This window comes from Chanodichthys erythropterus, chromosome 20 (assembly GCF_024489055.1).
Source record: "Chanodichthys erythropterus isolate Z2021 chromosome 20, ASM2448905v1, whole genome shotgun sequence".
Lineage (NCBI taxonomy): Eukaryota > Metazoa > Chordata > Actinopteri > Cypriniformes > Xenocyprididae > Chanodichthys > Chanodichthys erythropterus.
In genome coordinates, this window is record NC_090240.1 from 14354222 (window position 1) to 14378312 (window position 24091).

At 44.3% G+C, this 24091-nt stretch overlaps 2 protein-coding genes across 3 annotated transcripts in view; one reads left to right on the forward strand and one right to left on the reverse strand.

Moving 5' to 3' along the window:
* Positions 1-24091, reverse strand: part of haus8 (HAUS augmin like complex subunit 8) — a 191224-nt gene that overhangs the window by 85791 nt on the left and 81342 nt on the right. The gene's annotated exons all lie outside the window — the stretch shown is intronic.
* LOC137008769 (WAP four-disulfide core domain protein 3-like) overlaps positions 1-24091 on the forward strand; it is a 95738-nt gene that overhangs the window by 70056 nt on the left and 1591 nt on the right. Inside the window, exons 4-6 of the mRNA XM_067370484.1 lie at positions 22747-22896; positions 23240-23389; positions 23663-23812. Coding sequence (XP_067226585.1) covers positions 22747-22896; positions 23240-23389; positions 23663-23812 — 450 coding nt within the window. The remainder of the gene's footprint in view (positions 1-22746; positions 22897-23239; positions 23390-23662; positions 23813-24091) is intronic.

Sequence of the window (24091 nt, forward strand, 5' to 3'; positions counted from 1 at the left end):
GTGCACTATTTTAATAAAGCTTGGGACTAAATTGGCCCAACTGAAGTATACATTTAAGTGTACTATAAGTGTAACAGTAGTAAACTATAAGTACACAACTAGTTCAAAGCTATGTCTCTCATTTGTACTGCATCTGTACTACAAATTAACTTATAAGTATACTATTAGTTTACTTAATACTAGTAGCACATTTTTAGTATATGAGAGTACACTAAAGTACACTACTACATATACTCTCAGTAAACTACCAGATCAGTGCAAGTATACTAGTATGTTTTCTTTAAGTGAACATAACATCACACTTAAAGTTTACTTTTTATATAATAGTCTTGCACTGTGAAAATTGCATTTTTGCCAGACTATGGCTGTGTCTGAAAATCTAGGTAGCTGACTTGCTGCATTATCAAGCAATGACTTGATAAGACAGTGTTTGTGCATGAAGGCACCTCATGAAACAGATTTCGGACAGACTTCTGAGGCAGTGTTACAGTTTAATGATCTACTGCAATATAGTGCGAGCTTTGGTGAGAACGAAACAAATATTTAATTACTACAGTAGTAATTTCTCGCTAGAAATGACATCAAAAGTGGAAAATGTTGGTCAAAAATGTACAGTTACTCTCAAACTGGCCAGCAAACGCAACTTTCAGATGCCATCTTTATACAGCTCAACTGTCACAGAATGGAAAGCACAGGATTGTGGGATATCAAAGGATACAAATCCATGGGTTTCATGTGACGTCTGTATTTTATCGCCGCCATATTTGTGCCCTGTCACAGCTGTGTGACCTGTTTCAGTCTATGGTCACAGCAGCCACAACTACCAGAGGAAGGCCAACGAAACACTCTCAGAAGGTTCACAACAAGGTTACAATATGTCTGGGATATGTGATGCTGTTAACGGCTACAACAGTCGTCAGAGAAACCCTGAACTACAATTTTCTTAAATTTCTAAGGAGTTATATTAAATTTATGTAGTATAAATATCTGATTAATCTTATAAAGGATGTGTTTCATTGAGGTAAATAACCCGCAGAGCTTTATTGTACTGATGATCATCTATAGCTTCAGAAACAGCAACGCAAAACATTAATAAGTATGATTGGGACTGTCTTCTTATATATGACATTCTAATGTACTATTGTAATTTAATGTTGTGAATTCTTTGGGCTTAGTTACCATTTTTCGGAGTTACAGGAAGAATGCATCCACAACAGGAGCTACATTATTGACTACCTTAGTTCAAGTTCATCTGTGTGTGATTTTGTGCAAATACTAGTTGTAATATTATTTTTATTTTGTATAAATATCTGAATTATCTTTTATAGGATGTGTTCAGTTGAGTTAATTAACCTTCAGTTAACGGGTTTTGATTCTCTTCAGCTTCAGCGTGCGCAACTCAAACAGCAATGACTAACAGTCATGATTAACAGTAATTAAAAATGTTTACTACTACTGTAATATTACCGTTTCATTTTTTTTCAAAAACATTAATGCATTATTTTTAATAACTAGCACTTATATTGTTCCCGTATCATTTTCATATTGTCCGTTAGGAGGCTATTTAATTTTATTTATCCATGTATTTTGTTTCTTTATAGTCTAAATAATGTCGTCAAATGACTTGTTTGCATTTAGGTATTTTGTTACTTATTTATTTTTGTTAACATCATATTAACATTTTTTGGTAACACTTTCTCCGGTGTATGGCGATGGACTATGTTTCTCGTGGCATACTGTACTGATTTTTTTCTCAAATCATCTCATTTTGATAACATTACGAGCTATGCATGTTGAATGAACACCCGTAAACTGAAGCGCTTTGCTAGAAGGTTAATTAACTCAGCGGAACACATCCTATACAGGGTAAATTATATATATTTATACAAGATAAACATAATATTGCAACTTATATTTGCACAAAATCATGCACGCATGAACTTGAACTAGTAACACAGACAGAATAGCTCCTGTTTGTGGATCCATTCTTCCTGTAACACGCCGAAACACAGCAAGTAGAATTCACAACATTTTATTACAATAGTGTATACAGTTAAAATGTTATTAATATGACAGCCACTATCTTAGATAATGTTTTGTGTTGCTGTTTGAGCTCTCGCACTGAAGCTAAAGATGATCATCGGTACAATAATTCACTGCTGTGTTAGTTGCCATATCGGAAATATGGTGGCGGGCATAGCGGAAGTGACGTCTTTGAAACCCATGGATATGCTGTCGTGAAAAATTGATCCGATGAAGGTATCTCAGGAAACAGGTAGTGAAGCTAACATTGGTGCCTTTATGCTTTCTTACTGTGAAATGTGTCCTCCGAAGACAGCATTTTCCAGTTTTCGGACACGGCCTATGTCCGGATGGGATTCAGAGCGATGACCAAACACAGGTGGAGTAGATCGAGTCCATAAACACCCCCAAAGCTTCACAGTCCTCATTCAGTAACGTTTGGCTGTTTTTATTTATATGCTGTTTAATGTTTGACGATCACTTTATTTTAAATTTACGCGAGTAATCTTCTATTGCTTGATTCAGCTGCTTCTTCTCCTGCATTTTGATCTGGAGATTCTGTATTCTTACAGAAGATGCGTAACAGCGCTCCCTACCGTATAGCCTGAAAATTCAGTCAATGGTGAGAAAAGATTATAGTTGATTTGAAGTAATTTCCTATGTACACTACCAGTGGACTAGCCTACACAAAAATTCAGATACTCAGAATCAGGAATATATCTGTTCCCTTTCGAAAGGGAACTCGCACTGTATCCTAGAACGCATATGGGGAAAAGCCCTCACGTGACAGGTGTCTGAAGTGAAAGTGGAATCGCACCAATCCTATTGGCCGGCAAAAGGGCGCCTAGAAAACATGACATCCTCTTTTCGCCTTCAGTGACTGTTTTGTCTGTTGTGATTGTTGCAAGGTAAGAACCTTTGTTATCATGTCTGAGAAGCGTTTCAAGTGTTGCGCCGATCCGTGTCTGAGATATCTGACACCTGATAACACACACGACTTGTGTGTTCACTGCCTGGGTGAGGAGCACACACGATCAGTTCTCGAGGGACCTGTTTGCATTCATTGTGAGCGTCTGCCTATCCGCTCTCTCCTGTCAATCTTCTTGAGGGAAGTGGGACAGGCATCTGCACCTGGCGGCTTGGGTCCTTCTTGTGCTGAGGCTGAGAGGAGACTCAAGTCGTGGGGCTCGCAGGTGGAGCTCGGCAAAAAGTTTGAGAAAGGCGTTTCTCTCTTGCGCGATTCGGCAGCTCACGAAAGCGATTTGTTTGAAATTACTTCAAATCAACTATAATCTTTTCTCACCATTGACTGAATTTTCAGGCTATACGGTAGGGAGCGCTGTTACGCATCTTCTGTAAGAATACAGAATCTCCAGATCAAAATGCAGGAGAAGAAGCAGCTGAATCAAGCAATAGAAGAACTATCTGGTTCAGCAGATAGTTCTCTTTTGGCTCCAAGCCATACTGAAGAGCAGATGATGGTTGTTGAGGGCAGTGAGAGTGTTGCCTCTGTATGTTGAATTATTGGACGTTATGGAGCGTGCCTTGAGCAGATTAAAACTGTTGTGGGCACGCGCTCGAGAAGAAGTGGTTCGTGGGAGGCTAGACGAACGCTTTCTTTCTGGCCATACTCCTCTAACTCCCGTGAGCCTCCCATTCCTTCCCGATCTCCATTCTGAGATCAAGAAGCCATGGAAAAACCCTTATTCGGTCTGGGCAGGCAAACTATGCCAATGTCAAGGGAATACGAGAGCATGGATATGTGGCGATGCCCCTGTGATGAGCAGGGCGGGCGAGAGCTGCGAGGTAATAGTGCGAGACCGGTGACGTGAGTCTTAATAAGCGTAAGCTGCGTGTTGCACCGGTCTCGAATCTCTCACAGACGAGCTCCAGAAGCATAAAAGGAGGAGTGACGACAGTGAAAGACAAGAGAGGACCAGGCCTAGACTTCACTTTATGTTTTATTATGTTTGTGTCATTACTTTCATTTTGTTCTTTGTTTATTTTATAATACAGTTATGGTTTGAATGTTCGCCGGTTCCTGCCTCCTTCTTCCCGTACATACGAACTACATCACAGCCCCCTATTGATGAGATGTCTCGTCGGTGGTGGAGCTTCATCATTGAAGGATCCGGCCCTGCCTACTTGACAGTTAAAAAAAACAACTTTGTGGTTGAATGGCAGGGCATACGTGGCTGCAGGTCAGGCCGGTGATGCACTACACACTACGGCAGTGCTTCAAGCATATCAGGCCGATCTGTTGAAAGATTTGGAAAAGGGCCAGGGTCTTTCCCCTGATGCGGTGGCTGAGCTGTGCCACACCACAGACCTGGCTCTCCGCGCCACCAAACAAACTGCTGCCGCGATCGGTGGAATAATGGCAACGATGGTGGCAATAGACAGACACCTGTGGGTGAACCTGGATGACATCGGGGAGAAAGAGAAGGGTTTTCTCCTCGATGCATCGCTGCTTGAACTTTTCGGGACTTCCGTTGAGGCTGTGGTCGTGCAGTTTAGGGAGGGCACGCTCAGGAGCATTTAAGGCCTGTATACCGCGCCGATCCGAATCTGCACCCAGGCAGCCAGGGGGACCTGGCCCGTTATGGTCTGAGGATCATAGGCAGGAGTTGTAGTATCGCCGCTCGAGCCCCTCCTCCTCAAAGGAGCAGGTCATAGAGAAGGCGTGATGCCAGGAACAAAAAGCAGGATCTGAGAGGGGTGATACAAAGCCAGCGCACTGAGTGTTCCCTCTCTCATGAGGGGTTTCCATCTCCCTCTCCTCCTTTTTCTTCTGTCCCCCTGTACCCTTCCCTCTTCCCTGCACACACTCTGACATCAGGCCTGAAGCCTGGGCCTGATGATGAGTTTGTTCACATTCTGGAACTCCTTCAGAGGGTCCAGCTTAGAGCTTGATTCGATCACAGCTGTTTTTAGACTACTGGAGTATGGCAGGCCAATTTTACATTCGGCCTCTACTCTTGTTGGTCTTGGGTGAGCTTAGCAGATCACTGCTCCGCTGTGGGAATTTTCTTATTTTGCAGTGACCGCGGCTCGCTGCCCTAGGCTGGGGGGGCTTTTATTTTGTACTTTTTATTTCTTTTCTTTGGGGCTAGGGCCCTGGAGCTCGGGCAGTCTTTTCACACCTCTCTTTCAGAGTTTGTTGAAGTTTCTAGCAAGTGTTTTCTTTATAGTATGGCAAGCTATTTTATCATCTAGCTGCCTTTTACTTCTGAAGCCTCCTATCCAAGTTGAGTTTTCAGTTTAGTTCTTTTGTGTAGGCCTTCTGGCCTCCGTTTCAGCCCCTTCCTTTAGGTTGCAGCGATGCGGTTCTATTTGAACCTCTGCTCCTTTGAGCTCCAGTTCCTCATGATCTGTTGGGTGGTGGTTTTTTGCTCAGTCCAGCTTGGTGTTGTCTTAGCGTTTGCCTTTTCGCAGGCCGCCTTGACATTCCTGAGTGTGTTGACCCTCTTTATTATGTTTTTTAGAGGCCTCCGCTCCTTGAGCTTCGGGCTGCTTCTCCCTCATGCATTGGCCCTTTGGCCACCTTGGGGTTTTTTATTTTTATCAGCCTCTTTGTTAGAGTCGCTAAGTTCAATTTTTCTCCTGGTAGGCGCCCAAGTTTTGTGTATTTAACTTTGGGTTTTAGCTTCCACTGAGCCTCAGTGAAATCATTTTCAGAGGTCTGCCCTCCTCTGGGGCTGCCTCTGTCTCAACCTAGGCAGACGTTGTTAACCTGTTCTGGCTATTTCAGCAGCTGGTGTTGGCTTCTGCTTTTTAGCCTCCCTTGCTAGTTGCTCAGTTCATGTTTGCCTCCCCTCTCATCAAGGTTGCTTCTGGTCGGGGGTCCGCCTTCTGCATTAGGCAAACAATGCGAGTAGTAGGCCCTGTGGCCTCCTCTTCTTCATTTCTTACTCCATTGCTACTGTATTTTAGCAATGTTTGAGTATGTGGTTCCCTGGTGTTTAGCATTAGCTCAGTGACAAGCAGTGAGCACTTGTTATTTAGCCTCCCTGTGGTCACTGTATGCGTTGCAGGCTTCCTCTCACTTTCGAGAGTGCACTTTTTGCTGAAGCCTCTGCTCTCTGAGCTTGGTAGTCTCATTGCGAGTGGCCCCTTGATTGTTTCAAGTGTTTGTTTACATGGCCGGCCTCCTTTGGTTCTTTCCTGTGGAGGCCACTTTTTATATGGAGCTAGCTCCTTTGAGTCTTTTAGGATCCTCTGGATCTCTCTTTCTATTTCAAGTTCTATGCCCCATGAATGCTTTACACCTACACTACTCGGGTTGAATACGTTTTTTCTCCCTCACTGGTTCTGGAAATTCGCTCCTCTAGAGCTTTAGCATTGGCAACTTGGGAATAGTAGTCCCTGCTTGAGGCCTCCTTGCCATTCTGGTAGCGTTTTGTTGTGCTCCCCTCATTGAAGGGTTGCTGACAATATGCTGAGCACATGCCTTGAGTTTGCTATGCAAACGAGTGTTCCAATCTTGCAATTCTATTCTCACATCTAAGTAGTTGGCCCCTCAGAGCCTCCTTGTGTGTGCTATATAGATGCTGTAGGTTTCTCTTCCTGTTACCTCCATCTCTGAGCTGTTCAGATTCCCCATGGTTTTTTTTTCTGGGAATCCTCACCAATTTCTGGTGCTTTTTCGCAGCTCTTTATTGCTAGGCTTGGTTTTGCTCGTTCTGGTTGAGGCTTTGCTCGTTCTGGCTTAGTTCTCCCCTTATCCTTGGGTCATTAGAATTGGCTCCCGAAGACCGATTGGAAGGTAGAAGGACTTTTTAGACCGCCCTGAAGGATCGGCTGTTTCCTGGCTATAGGATCGGTGGTTCCTGGCTATTTGCTTAGCTCAACTCCCAGGGATGCCCATCTCTGGTCCGGTGAGTTGTTACTGCCTTTTTGCAGTTCTTCTCACAAGGTTTCTTCCTCTTTGTGGAAGTTTGTAGAGATTCTGTTCTTTCAGACAGGTTGTTGGCCCGACTAGCCCTTCTCTGGGCTGGTTCGGCCTCCCTGGTGGCCCTCAGGGTTGACCTAGTAGTAGTAGTAGTAGAGTCCTTGCGGTACTCTGGCCATTCTCCCTTAAAGGGACCCCTTCTTTGAAATGGTTGGTTCCAAGCCTTTGAGCGGCATTGGTAGGCCTTAACCCTGTGGAGGCCTCTTTGAGGCTTTATAGCTTGGGCGGTGGCTGTAGGGTGTTATGTCACTGACAGCCTATAATAAAGTGCTTGGCTCTCTTCTCAGCCATTTTTTTTTGGCATGCACTCCCCTCAGCATGGCGGCGTGGGTATTCCGTTCCCCATATGCATTCTAGGACACAGTGTGAGTTCCCTTTCGAAAGGGAACGTCTCAGGTTACGCATGTAACCATGGTTCCCTGAGAACAGGGAATGAGACACTGCATCTCCCTGCCTGCTTCTGGGCTGCCTGCTACAGTAACTTCAGATGAATAGCGGATGTCATGTTTCCTAGGCGCTCTTTATATACTGTCTGGTCGCACTAGTATGACGTCATAGGCTGTCGCCGGCTGATTCCACTTTCACTTAAGACACCTGTCACATGAGGGCGTTTTCCATTATGCATTCTAGGATGCAGTGTCTCGTTCCCTGTTCTCAGGGAACCATGGTTACATGCGTAACCTGAGACGTTTTCTTTATAAATCAATATTTTCAAACAATGTACTTTTATACTATACTTTTATAAATATACTTTTAAATATATCTCGATCAAAAGACTGAGTCCAAGTATAGGCCAAATATAGACTTTTCTGTCAGTTTAAGTCAAGTATACATTAAATATATCTCGATCAAAAGACTGAGTCCAAGTATAGGCCAAATATAGACTTTTCTGTCAGCTTAAGTCAAGTATACATAAGTACAATTTTAAGTATATTTCTCAGAAGTACATAAAGTAAATTTCTGAGAAGTATATAAAAGGTAGACTGAAAGTATACTTTCTTATTTTTAGTTTAAAAGAAGTATGCTAATAGTACACTTGAATAGCCTTCTTTTTCATAAAGGTAGGATGGAGTCATGGGGAAGAACCTTGTCTTTTAGTGACATGGGGGCCAACCACTTGATGAAGATAGGGTGAGTCGAGGCTAAGATGGTTAGTTTACACCAAACTACAGTTTAGTCACCAACCAAATGGTCTCAATGGTCTTTGTTTATCTCTAGAGGTTTTAATGGAGTCAAAATAATTCCAACAAAGTTCAAACAAACTTTTTTTTGAAAAAGAGCAGACTCTGTTTTCCATTCTCTTGATTTTATATTTTTACAGATCAGTGTCGGCGGCCTTCAAGAAGTTCGCAGAGAGCCTTCAAGCCCTATCATAACGAGGACACACTGTGGCAACAACACTGGCAGACAGAATAACAGGAACTTCAGTCAGAGAGATGGAACTTCATAATCTTCAACTTCAGGATGGTTCTTCTGGAGGAACAGACTACTGATACATTGAATGAAAATATTCTGAATTAATTCTGCATTAATTCAGCATTGTTTTAGCTCACAAGTATGTAAAGGTGCTCAATGTATCCAATTGCTGGGTGTGTAAATATTTTCCTCAATCATCTAAATCCACTGTATTACCACTATATGATTTGTTCCCTATAACTGGACAAGGAACATGGGCAGAATTAACAGCAGTGATTTGGTGATGGACAGCCACCCTGCCGTTCAACAATCTAGGCTGTGTTTCCCATACAACAACATAACACGCTTCTTATCTACAATAATATGAAGAAATCAACTAGCTAGTTACGTCTGTTTCCTGAAACCATAAGTTCTTTTAATGAATCCGTTTGAGTTTGAATTAATGTCAGATCAATCATGGACACGGCATCTGAGGATTAATTCTCATTTTTCTGTTATTTTGCTTTATTTCCAGATTCAGTCATAGACTTCTTATATACTAGAGCTCGTACACACATGCACACCCTTGCATGTGCAATTTAAATCTCTTGACAAACTAAAAGACATAGACTGTATTGAACATCAGCTTGATTATTTTGCTCAAAATAAGGATTTATTAAGTTCACGTCACACAAAAAGAAACTATGCTCCTAACCACAGGTGGAGAATTTTAATTCCAACTACACAACTTTGCGATGCTATTTTCTAATGTTCGTTGGAGCTATGGTTCGACAAACACAGACTTGTTGAACTATACTGATAAGGAAGGAACTTGTGACCATATTTGGCTAACAATGCTTTTGGGAAACTCAATACTGTTTGGAAGGATTTTTTTTTTTTTTTTTTTGTCAGTGTCAGTTTACAGAATGAAGTACAGGTACTGCATGAGGTGTTTGAGGCCACAGCAAAAACTACACTTAGTTCTATTGCTAACATTTCAGAGGAAGTGTGTAATGAGGAAGATTGTTTTACAAAACCCAAGTTGGGTTGAAAATGGACAAACCCAGCGGTTGGGTTAAATGTTTGCCCATTGTGCTGGGCAGTTCTATTTAACTCAACTATTATTTGAAAATTACTAAATGGCTGGCTTAAAAACAACCCAAAATATGTTGGAAATGAAAAATCAGACACATAATTAGTATTGCCAACAATAATAATCAAAAGTGAACATTTATTGATAAACAATTTAATATTGCCTAATATAATTGTTTAATTATTGTTCATTAAACTTATTAATGTTCATTCATTAAACATAAAAAAATGCTAATTTGCAATGTACTTTGGGTTCAATTTAAGCAAGCAATACAGTAATTTTTAAACAATAGTTGAGTTAAATAAAACTATCCAGCAGGTTGGGCAAACATTCAACCCAACTGCTGGATTTGTCCATTTTCAACCCAACCTGGGTGGTTTTTAACCCAGCATTTTTTAGAGTGTAGACTCCCAGGGAGGAACATGCAAAGTGATTGAAAGTGTTGTGTTGGTCATATCCCAAACAACACTGGAAGAGCAGTGCACAATTCAGCTAAAGTTCTGCATGAGCAGATAGGCAAGGCAAGTTTATTTATATAGCACATTTTATACACAATGGTAATTCAAAGTGCTTTACATATAAATGGATTTAAAACAATCATAACAATCACAACAGCTGCATAATAACAGTAAAAGCAGAGAAACAATTAAATAAAACAGTTATAAAAAGAATAAAATTAATAAAAAATATGATACATAGATAAGATAAAGTGCAATCAGTCAGATGTACAGTGGCAATGGATGGGTCATACTAGATCTTAAGACACTGACTTATTAATAATGGCTGTTTATGCAACTGGCCCTGTTCTTTTAAAGAGCATGTAGAAGGGAGGGGTATGGACTGGCCATCCAAACTTTTCAATGCATGTTTTGATAATGATCATAAAGGTTTGCTTGAATTTAATCAATCTATGTAATAAAATATTTTCATATATGATTAGGATGAAAGGGATGAAGTTTTCAATAACAACCTGTGTTTAACTTTAAGAAAGCAACCATACATTGGTGTTGTTTTATTTTCTTTGATTTTCTATAATCATTTATAATCATTAGTCATTTATGTATTGTAATTTGATTTATTCATATTATTCTTTTATATAATTTATCATTTAATAAATTTATTGTGATTATGATTATTGTCATTCATTTTTGTCATTTAGGTTTTCCTTGCTCTCGCAATGCTTGCTATTGTTGTTTAATCTTATGGTTGTACGGTTTGAAGGGATGTTTGTCTTCATGAGTTAGAGATATGGAGAATATCTCCACTTCAAGGTTTTTCGCAGGATGATGTTGAGAAGCAGTAATTTTCCATTGTTTTCCCTTGGTATAATAACACTTGTTGAAATTGTACTGAACTGTAACATCTAGATGCAACTAAGATTATTCAATAAACTCTAATCTTTTTATTATCATCACTACATCTTTCTCAGTCAAACACTTAGGCTGATAGAAGACTCATATCTTCTGGCAGTGATTCAGCGTCCAGAGTTGAATCTGATATTTCTGACATGGAGATCCATCCGATCTAATATTTTGGCATGATCTAACACCTGACAGATGGGTCTGATTTGTACAGCCTAGGAGTGGAAACTGCTGTGGAACAGCTTCTCTGACTTCATGAGAAATGCCAGACCTGCAAACAAGGTTTGCAGAACAAAAGGGCATAAATTAATACATTTAATGCCTTGTGGCCAGTTATTAAAATCACAGGCAATGATCTGAATCTTAGATCCACAAGGGAAAAGTTTCTTCCAGGGTGTCAGATTCTCAGTGCAGATGATAATGTAGAAAATGGTGATCTGTAGCTTTTTAGAGACAAAAATATCAATATCAAGTACATAAAAAAAAGAGTTTAAACTTTGATTTGTAGCTTTAAAAATGTAGTTTAAATTAAGATAAATCTGCTGATGTGACATTGACTAACAATTAAAGTAGCAAAGTATTGTGATGTACATCAGATTAAAATAAAAAAATAAAAATAACGACTTATACAGTGATGGCCGATTTCAAAACACTGCTTCAGGAAGCTTTGGCGCATAATGAACTTAAGCGTGTCGAAACAGCGGTTCGGAGCACCAAAGTCACGTGATTTCAGATTTGACACGCGATCCGAATCATGATTCGATACGCCCCAGCAACACTCTGAAATATTATTGAAATTTAAAATAATGCTTTTCTATTTTAATACACTTAAAAAAAAAAAAATGTATTTCTGTGATGCAAAGCGTCTAAACATTCATATTACCTCTATGGTGTTTTATATATTATATATAGAGCCTAAACGTTAAGGTGCAGTTTAATATGTTGCTAACACATTTTATTTCAGTATTTATTATGTATTTCAGTTGATTTCACTCATCTCGGTATAGCAATGTAGTTTGAGAATAGCTAATATGGCAATTTACTAATGTAAGTTGTGTGTAGTAAACAAAACTGCATAATCATTGGCTTGATCTAGTTGATTCTCGAAATGACAGTGAAACCAGTCATGCTCATCCTCTGAGGCAAATCCTTTTAAAATTATTCCTCACCGCATCTCAAAATGATGAAAAGTACATGAAACTGACTAAGCTTGATGCATTTTTCTGAGCTGATGCATCGCGGGCATTCACTCAGTTGCATGTATCGCCTCAGAATTTGCATCTGAGTAGAGCTTACGCTTCGTGGATTAATGGATAATGAGCTGACTTGCCAACGTCTGACATGTCTCTCTTTTCATACAGATTACATAAACAGAGAATAATTGTTTTCAATTTGACTTACATGACTTAAAACCTGTCATTTCAACGTTTCTTTAGACATATGTCCCATTTTTGTGTCATTAGTATTCATTAAGTTACAGTCTTTATTCAGAGAGAGACTGCGGCTCACGCATCATGTTTGTTTTCTTTATTTTGCAAAAAGCGCAACATTTTGTTTTTACTCTGAGTGCACAAAAAATAAAAAAGACATTTCACAGATTAGAATGGTGTATAACTCTTAATTGTATGTCAAAAAATTACAGAGTATTTTGAGTCTCTTTCACACTTTCACACTGATAAGAAAAAAGCAAAGTGGTATTGCCGGCTGGACCGCTGACTTGAGGGGGTTAATACTTGTGTTTGGGTCCCTCAATTGTCCTCAGTGTGAAAAGATGGATCTAAAAATTATACAGTCACTGCTGGATACAGTGTCAAGTGTTGGCCTTCACCCAAGCTCCAGTTAGACAGTGAAATCAAGTGTTCGGCCCTCTGTGAGGCTGCCTTGGTAAACTCTCTTTGAAATTGAGTATGTCTGGCCTCTTCTCGCAATAGAGATTCATTTTCCTGTGGCCTCAGCTCACCTGGGCTCAAGTTAGATGGTGACATCAAGTGTTCAGCCCTCTCTGAGGCTGCCTTGGTAAACCGTCTTTGAAATTGAGTACGTTTGGCCTCCTCTCACTATTGAGAGTCATTCTTCTGAGGCCTCTGCTCACCTGAGCTCCAGCTAGACAGTGACATCAAGTGTTCAGCCCTCTGTGAGGCCGCCTTGTTAAACTGTCTTTGATTGGACCTGTCTCTGGCCCTATTTTTATTTGGCTCAGAGATGCTGACTTTGAGTCAGGCAGGGTTGAGCATGTCCTTTCAACTCCCCTGGGGTCCTCAGGGGTTGAACCAGATCCCCCTGTATGGTGGCAAGGCAAAGGAACTCACTTTTTCTCTTTGCCTGTATTCCCTTAAAGGTAATGCGTGTCAGGCACTGGCATTACCAGACCTTGAGCTCTGCCCTGGGTTATGTGCTTTTTGCTTGCCCCGGTAAGGGTTCTTCCTTGCATAGGACATAGGCCTAAGTTGTGGCCTTTGGGAATAGTGACACTGCCAGCATGCTTGACCTGAGTGAGGGACTGGTCTCTGCCATCTAAGTCCGTTGAGCCTTATTTTTGCTTATCATAAGTCATTTAGGCAGTTATTCCCTCAACATTGCAGAGTGGGTACTCATTCCCCAATGTGTCTTCGGATGCAGTGTGATTCCCATTCAAAAGGGAACATCTCAGGTTACGCATGTAACCATGGCTCAGTGAGAGGGGGAACGAGACACTGCGTCTCGCTGCCATGCCTCCGGCATACCTGGTAATGTCTCCTTCAGACAAAGAAGTTGTTGACATGTACTACAGGTACCCTCTTGTACTCACGGTCACACACGTAGTCACCGGCCAATGACATTGTCGCGTTTGAGACGTTCACGTCCTTCAGACACAGTCACACCGGAGGCGTTCCCCAATGTTTCTTCCCATTCTAATGGGAACAAAATCATTCCACCAATACAACATAGTTCATTTAAAAAAATAAAGTTAAGATCTTGCAGATTGTTGCACACAAATTCAGATACTTTCAAGCAGATTACGGTTTTCCCCTCTGTTACTAAATTTGAATTTGCATATATTTATTTATGTTGTTATTTATTGTTTTTGGGTATAGTTGAATCATTAATGTAATATACTCTGCAAAACTTGAGATTTCCAGTTCCCATTCAGTCGGTCACGTTCGACGTACGTCGGACAGACCGACGAATAGGAATCTCGCTAGAGAGGCCAATCTACTTCGAGTGTAACTAAACGAGCCAATGCACATTGGCATGCAATCATATGCATCAGCTGCTCGCCTCGCAGCGCGGGTATATAATGAGCAGCAGGTGCGTTGCATCTTCAGCTTTTCGCTTCGGAGCCAAACCTTCTATGAAGACAGCTACTGAAAGCGAGTGTGGTGAACGAGTCTCTCTTCAAGACGTCTCTTTGTTGCGAGGTGCAGGCGGACAGCGCAGCAGCGGGGCCGATTCTCCTTTTGTTTTTGTTTTTGCCTTTAATTTGATTGAGCAAAGCTGTAATCAGCGTGAAGGCCGTTCTCACGGCTGGTGAAACGGTGCGCCTAGAGCGCTAAAAAGCTGTTGTTACAGCTGGTAAGAGGAGCGCATTCAAGGAGAGTGCACACGACAGGCTGCACATTCCCTGTCTGTGCTGCAGCGGCTATTCCCCTGCCTGCTTCAGCACCTAAAAGAGTCAGTCCTTGAAAGAGCTAACACGAGTAGTTCGCGTCTTTTTAAAGATGTCGTTCTACTTGTGTGTTTCTGGATGCGGTCGTTACCTGGCGCCTCGGGATGGTCACCAGCGCTGTATCGCGTGCTTGGGCTTAAGGCACGCTGAGGCAGCGTTTGTGGATGAGTCATGTACCCATTGTGGGAAGATGACCATCGCGGAGTTGCGGTCGAGACTCCACTTTCTGCAAAGGGGTGGAGTCCCGGTCCCGACGCCTCGCTCCAATCCTCCTCAGAGGGTTGCTGCGAGCGGCGGGGCTGGTGACTTGAGGATAACGGTGAGCGCGCTTCCTTCGGGGAACCAACCCCCTAGGAACCCTCCCCTCGTGCGCTCCGCAGCCAGTAGAGCTGCCCTCGGAACGTGGTGGACCACCCCAGAGGTGTGTACCATCCGTTTCCTTCGGAGCTCCCCAGACGACCGGATGTCGATCGCTGCATCGGAGGGTGAGCCTGATACTTCTGGGGAGGATGAGTCGGCGCAGTTGCCTCCTTCGGGGGTGACAACTGTGCCCGACACGGACCCGGAAATGATGGCTATGCTTTCCCGGGCCGCCAACAGGGTCGGGCTCGTGTGGAATCCTCCACCGTATCCCGAACCCTCGAGGTTGGATGACTGGTATCTCGGGGTGGCCAGGGCTGGTTCTCAGCCCCCCACCCCAGTGCCCTTCTTCCCGGAGGTGCATGAAGAGCTCACGGGCACGTGGACGGCACCTTTTACTGCCCGAAACCGTGTCGGTGGGTCCTCCTCCTCACCACCCTTGATGGCGGGGCAGCGAAGGGTTACACGCGCATACCCCTGTGGAACGGGCCGTTGCTATGCAACTGTGCCCTAACTCCACCTGGCGGGGGAGCCGTCTCTCCCTTCCCGGGCCTGTAAGTACTCGTCGGATCTTACCGGCAAGGCTTATCAGGCCTGTGGGGAAGCTGCCTCTGCCTTACACGCTATGGCGTTGTTGCAGGTCCATCAGGCCAAGGCACTGAGGGACCTGCACGAGGGTGGTCATGATCCACAAGTTCTCCAGGAACTTCGTGCCGCGACGGACCTCGCGCTTCGAGCGACGAAGGTTACGGCGCGGTCAGTGGGTCGTGCGATGTCCACTATGGTGGTCCAGGAACGCCATCTCTGGCTGTGTCTTGCGGACATGAGGGATACCGACAAGGTCAGGTTTCTTAATTCCCCCGTGTCCCAGACCGGCCTTTTCGGCGACGCGGTCGAGAACTTTGCCCAACAGTTCTCGGCTGTACAAAGGCAGTCTGAGGCCATCAGTCACATCCTGCCGAGGCGGTCAGCTGCTGCACTCCACCGCCGGCGGCACCTCAGACTACCCGTCGCCGAGGGCGCCCCCTGCAGCCGCCCCCGCTCCCGCGCCCCAGCAGCAGCAGCCTCCATCCAAGCGGCGCCGTGGAGCCGGTCGCGGGCGGGGCGCCCAGCCCGTCCAGCCACCCCCAAGAAGAAGGGTGGCAAGGCCAAGTCCAAGCGGCCCTAGGACGGGCGACCCGGAGATGGAGGGGACTGCTCTTCAGGAGGTGGTGAATGCACCACTCCTTCCCCCGGAGGAGGGCCGGGTGGAGAATCTTTTGTTGTTTCCTTTTGTTCCGCCGCTGGCTCAACGGCCAGCGGTACCCAAATTTTCAAGAAAAGAGCAGTTTCCTTTATCTCCGGGTCCGAAGAGGGCTCGGAGAGCAGTGGGAGGGCTAGAACCTCACCACTCTCATCCACCTCTTCTGTCGCCAGCGGACAGCAGCGAGCAGCAGGTAAGCAAATCCTCGACTGCTCCCTCTGTCCACCCGTGGAGGCAGGTAAGTGTTGCACAGCACACTGTGACCCCGCTTCGGGCCGCCTCACACAGAGAGCCTCCCGGGCCCCGTCCCTGCGTTCCACCTCGCTGCCCCGCGGCGGGTACGCCGGTGGTCCCCTTGGTGCCGCTGGTGCGGTCTCTGGGAGCCTGGCTAGCGCTCCCCAGTCCGTCTCGCTGGCTCCTCCGGACCATCAGGCTCGGCTATGCGATTCAGTTCGCCCGGCGTCCCCCAAGTTCAGGGCGTCCTCTTCACTTCAGTGAAAGATGTCGATGCCCCTGTTCTGCGTGCGGAGATTGCAGTCCTACTGGCGAAGGACGCGATAGAGCCGGTCCCTCCAGCCGATTTGAGGTCAGGGTTCTACAGCCCCTACTTCATTGTACCCAAGAAAAGCGGCGGGTTACGACCGATCTTGGACCTGCGAGTTTTGAATCGGAGCCTTCACAAGCTACCGTTCAAAATGCTTACGCAGAAACGCATTTTCGAGTGCATCCGTCCCCGAGATTGGTTTGCAGCGATCGACCTGAAGGACGCGTACTTTCATGTTTCGATTCTTCCGCGACACAGGCCATTCCTGAGATTCGCGTTCGAAGGTCGAGCATATCAGTACAGAGTCTTACCCTTCGGGCTGGCCCTGTCTCCCCGCGTCTTCACGAAAGTCGTGGAGGGAGCCCTTGTTCCCATGAGAGAACAGGGTGTTCGCATTCTCAACTACCTGGACGACTGGCTCATTCTAGCACAGTCTCGGGATCAGTTGTGCGAACACAGGGACTTAGTGCTCAGGCACCTCAGCCAGTTGGGGCTTCAGGTCAACTGGGAGAAGAGCAAACTCGCCCCAGTGCAGAGGATCTCTTTTCTCGGTATGGAGTTGGATTCGGTCGAACGGGTAGCACGCCTCACAGAGGAACGTGCTCGGTCGGTGTTGAACTGCCTGAATACGTTCAATGGCAGGACAGCGGTCCCACTGAAGTTTTTTCAGAGGCTCCTGGGGCATATGGCGGCTGCAGCGGCTGTAACACCGCTCGGGCTGCTTCATATGAGACCGCTTCAGCACTGGCTTCACGGCCGAGTCCCGAGATGGGCGTGGCAACGCGGCACGTTCCGGGTGCCAATCACTCAGGAGTGCCGCCGAACCTTCAGTCCGTGGTCGGACCCTTTGTTTCTCCGGGCAGGAGTGCCCCTAGAACAGGTGTCCCGGCATGCTGTGGTTTTCACAGATGCTTCTGCCACCGGCTGGGGTGCCACGTACAACGGGCATGCAGTCTCAGGGGTTTGGACGGGACCCCATCTGCATTGGCACATCAATTGCCTCGAGTTGCTGGCAGTACGCCTTGCGCTGAGCCGCCTCAAAGGCCTGCTTTGCGACAAGCATGTACTGGTCCGTACGGACAACACTGCGACCGTTGCGTACATCAACCGCCAAGGTGGTCTACGCTCCCGTCGCATGTCACAACTCGCCCGCCATCTCCTCCTGTGGAGTCGGAAGCATCTGAGGTCGCTTCGCGCCATTCATGTCCCCGGTGTGCTCAACCGTGTGGCCGACGAGCTATCACGAGCTGCGCTGCCCGGAGAGTGGCGACTCCACCCCCAGGTGGTTCAGCTGATCTGGAGAGAGTTCGGAGAGGCTCAGGTAGACCTGTTTGCCTCACCAGAAACCTCCCACTGCCAGTTGTTTTACTCTCTGACCGAGGGAACACTCGGGACAGACGCACTGGCTCACAGCTGGCCCCGGGGCCTGCGCAAATATGCGTTTCCCCCAGTGAGCCTACTTGCACAGACCCTGTGCAAAGTCAGGGAGGACGAGGAGCAGGTCTTGTTAGTTGCGCCTTACTGGCCCAACCGGACCTGGTTCCCAGAACTCTCACTCCTCGCGACAGCCCCTCCCTGGCCCATCCCTCTGAGGAAGGACCTCCTCTCTCAGAGACGGGGCACTCTTTGGCACCCGCGTCCAGACCTCTGGAAACTCCATGTCTGGTCCCTGGACGGGACGCGGAGGTTCTAGGTGACTTACCCCTGAGGTACTTAACACCATCACTTCGGCACGTGCACTGTCTACGAGACGTGCTTACGCCTCGAAGTGGAACCTGTTCGTCGAGTGGTGCTCTTCTCGCCGAGAAGACCCCCGAAGATGCTCGATCGGTGTCGTGCTTTCCTTCTTGCAGCAAGGGTTGGAGCGTAGGCTGTCCCCCTCCACCCTCAAAGTCCATTCTGCTGCTATCTCCGCTTACCACGACCACATAGATGGCAAATCTGTTGGTCAGCACGACCTGGTCGTCAGGTTCCTTAGGGGGGCGAGACGGTTAAATCCTCCTCGTCCCCCCTCCATACCCTCTTGGGACCTTACTCTGGTGCTCAGAGCACTCCAGATTGCTCCCTTTGAGCCTTTGCTGTCAGCAGACTTAAAGATTCTCTCTATGAAAACTTTGCTGCTGGTGGCATTGGCCTCCATCAAGAGGGTAGGGGACCTGCAGTCATTTTCGGTCGACGAATCGTGCCTAGAGTTCGGGCCGGGTGACAGCCACGTGGTACTGAGACCCCGGCCTGGCTATGTGCCCAAGGTTCCTACCACTCCCTTCAGGGATCAGGTGGTGAGCCTGCAAGCGCTGCCCTCGGAGGAAGCAGACCCAGCCCTGGCTTTGCTCTGTCCAGTTCGCGCCTTGCGACTGTACATAGACAGAACTCAAAGCTTTAGGACCTCAGACCAGCTCTTCGTCTGTTACGGAGGCCAGCAGAAGGGAAAGGCTGTCTCCAAGCAGAGGATGGCCCACTGGATAGTGGATGCCATCGCCCTGGCTTACCAAGCTCAGGGCGTGCCCTGCCCGCTCAGGTTGCATGCCCACTCCACGAGAGGTGTGGCATCCTCCTGGGCGCTGGCTCGTGGCGCCTCGCTAACAGACATTTGTAGAGCTGCGGGCTGGGCGACACCTAACACGTTCGCTAGATACTATAGCCTTCGTGTCGAGCCGGTCTCCTCCCGTGTTCTCGCCTCAGGTCAGAGGCACGGAGAGGCCCCGGCTTAGTGTCGGCTTGCTGCGCTACATGCGCATTCTATTCTCCAGAGAGTCCCTACGGGCAGACCCTGTTGAGTCCTCCGGTTACCCTTCGGCAGCCGACGTGGCGGAGCGTCTGACGCCAGGCCTATACTCCGTTGTATCCTTGAGAACCGGATTTAGGCTGGGTTCCATATGTGTGACCCTACGGGGATCCCATATGGCTTTTTCCACGGCTGCTCCTAAACGAAGCCCGTGTCTTTCCCTCTGGGAGAACCCATCTCTCACCGAGTGGAGTCACCCCAGTTCTTCCATATGTTGTACAACCTACAAGGTTAGTCCATATGTACTTATCCATATAACTCCTTCGGGGAAGGATATGGCTTCCGCAGCGTTCCTTATCGCATGTAAGGCTACGCTTCCCAGCGTTATCCAATTGTCGCACTGAGTGGGTTTTGGGAACAACAGTGATCGACCCTCTCTGCGTGAGCCTGGTCCCACCGTCCTTAGGCAAGGGGGTTCAGGTGGCTCACGACAGAGCGCTGGAAGAGGGCAGCCCCTGTGGCGCTTTGGTAGGGATTCCTATTCGTCGGTCTGTCCGACGTACGTCGAACGTGACCGACTGAATGGGAACGTCTCGGTTACATAGGTAACCCTCGTTCCCTGAAGGAGGGAACGGAGACGTACGTCCCGTCGCCACAGGCGTTGTCCTGCTGATGCTGCCGCCTGCTGGGTTCGGCTCCTCAGCGAAAACCTGAAGATGCAACGCACCTGCTGCTCATTATATACCCGCGCTGCGAGGCGAGCAGCTGATGCATATGATTGCATGCCAATGTGCATTGGCTCGTTTAGTTACACTCGAAGTAGATTGGCCTCTCTAGCGAGATTCCTATTCGTCGGTCTGTCCGACGTACGTCTCCGTTCCCTCCTTCAGGGAACGAGGGTTACCTATGTAACCGAGACGTTTTCTCAAATTTACTCTGAGATGTATTAAATTTGCACTTCACTTTGGTAATGGATAATAATTATTTGTGTCTCTTTTCAAGTTCCTCAGAATGAAAGGCCTCTTCGATGTGATTTTCTTTTAAAGCACTACAAAGCATTGACAACAATTACATACAGCTCATTTTTTACACCTGCCATCTAGTGGTCATATAAAACTCTACAGCATTCCACTAGATTCACATTACTGTTAATGCCTATCTGTTTTAGAGTGTGTGTGTGTGTGTGTATTACAATGGGTTCAATTGAAATTGCTGCTAACAAGCATGACTGCTGCCCAATATTTATGTGCCCATCCACTGAGGAAATGTCGAAAAAACTATTATTTCTTTCTTTCTTTAAAATAAATACTTTGGGAAAACTGTCCTCTAAAACTCCATGCACAAATGAGGGGCTTCTATTCAGTTTACTTATAGGGGAACATTGCAAGAGAAAGCCATTGCAAGAGAATAGTTTCAGATTTGATTCTGAATACCCAAACTAGAGGTCACCCCACACACTGACCTCTAAAGATGTGTACTAGCCTATTGGTAACCAAAACAGATCATCCTGCCCACCCCAAACTCATGCCATTGGTTGAGTGCTAACTCAAATACTTTCTCATTCTGAGTTCATTCACTGTGTGACTGCGGGTCAAGAAGATGACAGCTCGAGTGTACTGCGCTGTGTTATTGTGTCTGTCTGGATGCTTTAGCACAGCAGATGCTGCTCCAGGACAAAACTTCACAGGTGAGAAGATCCTTGTTCTTTTAACTTCATTACACAGACTGAAGAAATGCATAAACAAGTGCCTTACGAAATATGATATCTCAGCACATTTGAATGTATTACTTTGTATATCGTCCCATTGGAATTATAAGGTTATTCACATTCATATTCACATATTCTTATTCTGTGACAACTTATTTACATTATGTGATGTTTTTTATGTTGTGTACATTTTGGGACTTTTTATTTAGAAAACAAAAACTTTCTATATACAAATTCAAATGGAATGCAAAAACTTTGAAGCTCAATATCTGTACCGAACCTTAACTTCAATACAGAGGTACACAAAAATGATGGTTCGGTACATACCTTGTTATTTAGTTACGGTTCGGTGCGGATTTGGTACAGCAGGAGGGAGAAAACTTAACATAAAATAGCTTTTTTTCCCCCTGTTTTAGTAGTGGTTTACTGAACAAATTGTTTCTCTGTCTTTAAATAAATACAATTAGCTATAAATAAAATGTATAGCTTTAATTAAAATTAAAATCTCTGACAATGCTGTAATTTATGTACAGGGAGCACTTATTTGCATATTACTATAATATTAAAGGTTACAATTAACAACAGAGCCCAAATTCTTAAATTAAGTTGCTATTTATTTTTAGATATAAAAATCAACACTCACATAAAAATTGTATGCAAACATGTAAATTGCATATAAGGCAGTTTTTGCGTTAACTTCTAAATCTGTTTCTACTCCAGTTTGATGTTAAATATATTAATTTACACAGTGGTCATCATTCATGAAAGATTTATTTAAACATACATTAAATGTATATTTAAATATAGGCTATACATTAAATATTCAGGACAGAGTAAGTAAAATGTGATAAATATATAGGCTAACATAGTGCATATATGTAGCAAAAGAGTTCATTTATCTAGAGAACTAAAAAGCTGTGTACACTGAATGGCATTTCTGAGGTAAATGCTACGTGACAGTGTTTACAAGCTGTTTCGTTGATGTCTTGAAGTCGCTGACTGAGCGATTACACATGAGATTCAGTAAGTTGTACTGTATCGTTCAACATACCTTCAGATGTTAATTTAAATATTATTCTGTAACTAGCTATTAAAGAGGAAGAGATGAGCCCATTCACTTGAAACCATGCCACATCAAAGAGCGACAAACCGGCATTTATTGTTTGAATTTGGTGATAAAATGGACAGAATTTGAGGGATGTTTCTTATCGAAAGTAACAAAACACAGAGCTTATTGTGATAATTGGTGGTTAACTTAAAAGAGGTTAATGGGCTATACAACTCTGATGCTGAAACAAACTATTACAGCATGGTCACCCCTAATGATGCTCTTCTGTAGTGGCCGTTTATGCTGCCGGGAAGGTGAAGATCGTGGGGTACCGTCGGGGATGTGCTTCTGATAGAGACTGCACTGGAGGATACAGATGCTGTGGGGATGTGTGTATGCCGCCTCCTTCTGGTGACAAGCCACTCAGTGAGTTTCAATTAGAAATGGATAATAATACTTAGGGGACCTTTTAAATGGGGGGTGGGGGTAATGTTTTTTTTTTTTAAACATTACATTTTAAAGTGGAAAGACTAAAATAGTTTTTTTGTAAAACATGTTCCAATAATACAAATTCCAAAAATATTTTTTGCAGTGAAAAAGACATGCAGCATTCAGTGATATGGTTTCTATGTCATCTGTCTGTATCACAGCAAAGCCAGGAGTGTGTCCACGCAGACAATATGAAGCAGAAATGTGTGCCCTGATTAGTTTCGTGTCATGTGCCAATGACAGTGACTGTGCCAACGATGAGAAATGCTGCAGCAACGGATGTGGACGTCAGTGTATGGCTCCAGTTACAGGTATATTATATTATATTATATTATATTATATTATATTATATTATATTATATTATATTATATTATATTATATTATATTATATTATAGGGCTGTTGAATGCTTGAATCTGATTGGCTTACAAATGTTCTAAGGTGTGCAATTATTTTCAGTGAAATGCACGGTTAAAGTAGCTCCAGGCCGGTCTTGACCGCATTACACTTCCATATCACTTCACCAAACTATTTCAGTTACTGCAAAGGTCCTTACAGCCTAAAACAGCAAAAAAAAAAAAAAAAAAAAAAACATGTGAAAAAGACATTCAGTATTCAGTGATATGGTTTCTCTGTCCTGTGTCTGTATAACAGAAAATCCAGGAATGTGTCCACGCAGACAACATGAAGCAGAAATGTGTGCCCGGATTACTTTTGTGTCATGTGACAATGACAATGACTGTGCCAGCGATGAGAAATGCTGCAGCAATGGATGTGGGAGTCAGTGTATGCCTCCAATTACTGGTATATTATATTATATTATATTATATTATATTATATTATATTATATTATATTATATTATATTATATTATATTATATTATATTATATTATATTATATTATATTAAACTGCAGGGCTGTTGAATGTTTGAATCTAATTGGCTGACAAATGTTCTAAGGTGTGCAATTATTTTCAGTGAAATACACAGCTTAAAAAAAAAAAAAAAAAAAAAAAAAAGTGAAAAAGACATTCAGCATTCAGTGAAATGGTTTCTCTGTCATGTGTCTGTATTACAGAAAAGCCAGGAGTGTGTCCACGCAGACAATATACAGCAGAAATGTGTGCCCGGATTAGAATTGCGTTGTGTGCTGATGACAGTGACTGTGCCAGAGATGAGAAATGCTGCAACAATGGATGTGGACATCAGTGTATGGCTCCAGTTACAGGTATATTATTTTATATTATATTATATTATATTATATTATATTATATTATATTATATTATATTATATTATATTATATTATATTATATTATATTATATTATACTGCAGGGCTGTTGAATGCTTGAATCTGTTTGGCTTACAAATGTTCTAAGGTGTACAATTATTTTCAGTGAAATACACAGCTAAAGTAGTTACAGGCACATCTTGACTGCATTACTCTTCCATATCACTTCACCAAACTTTTTCAGTTACTGCAAAGATCCTTACAACGTAAAACAGCA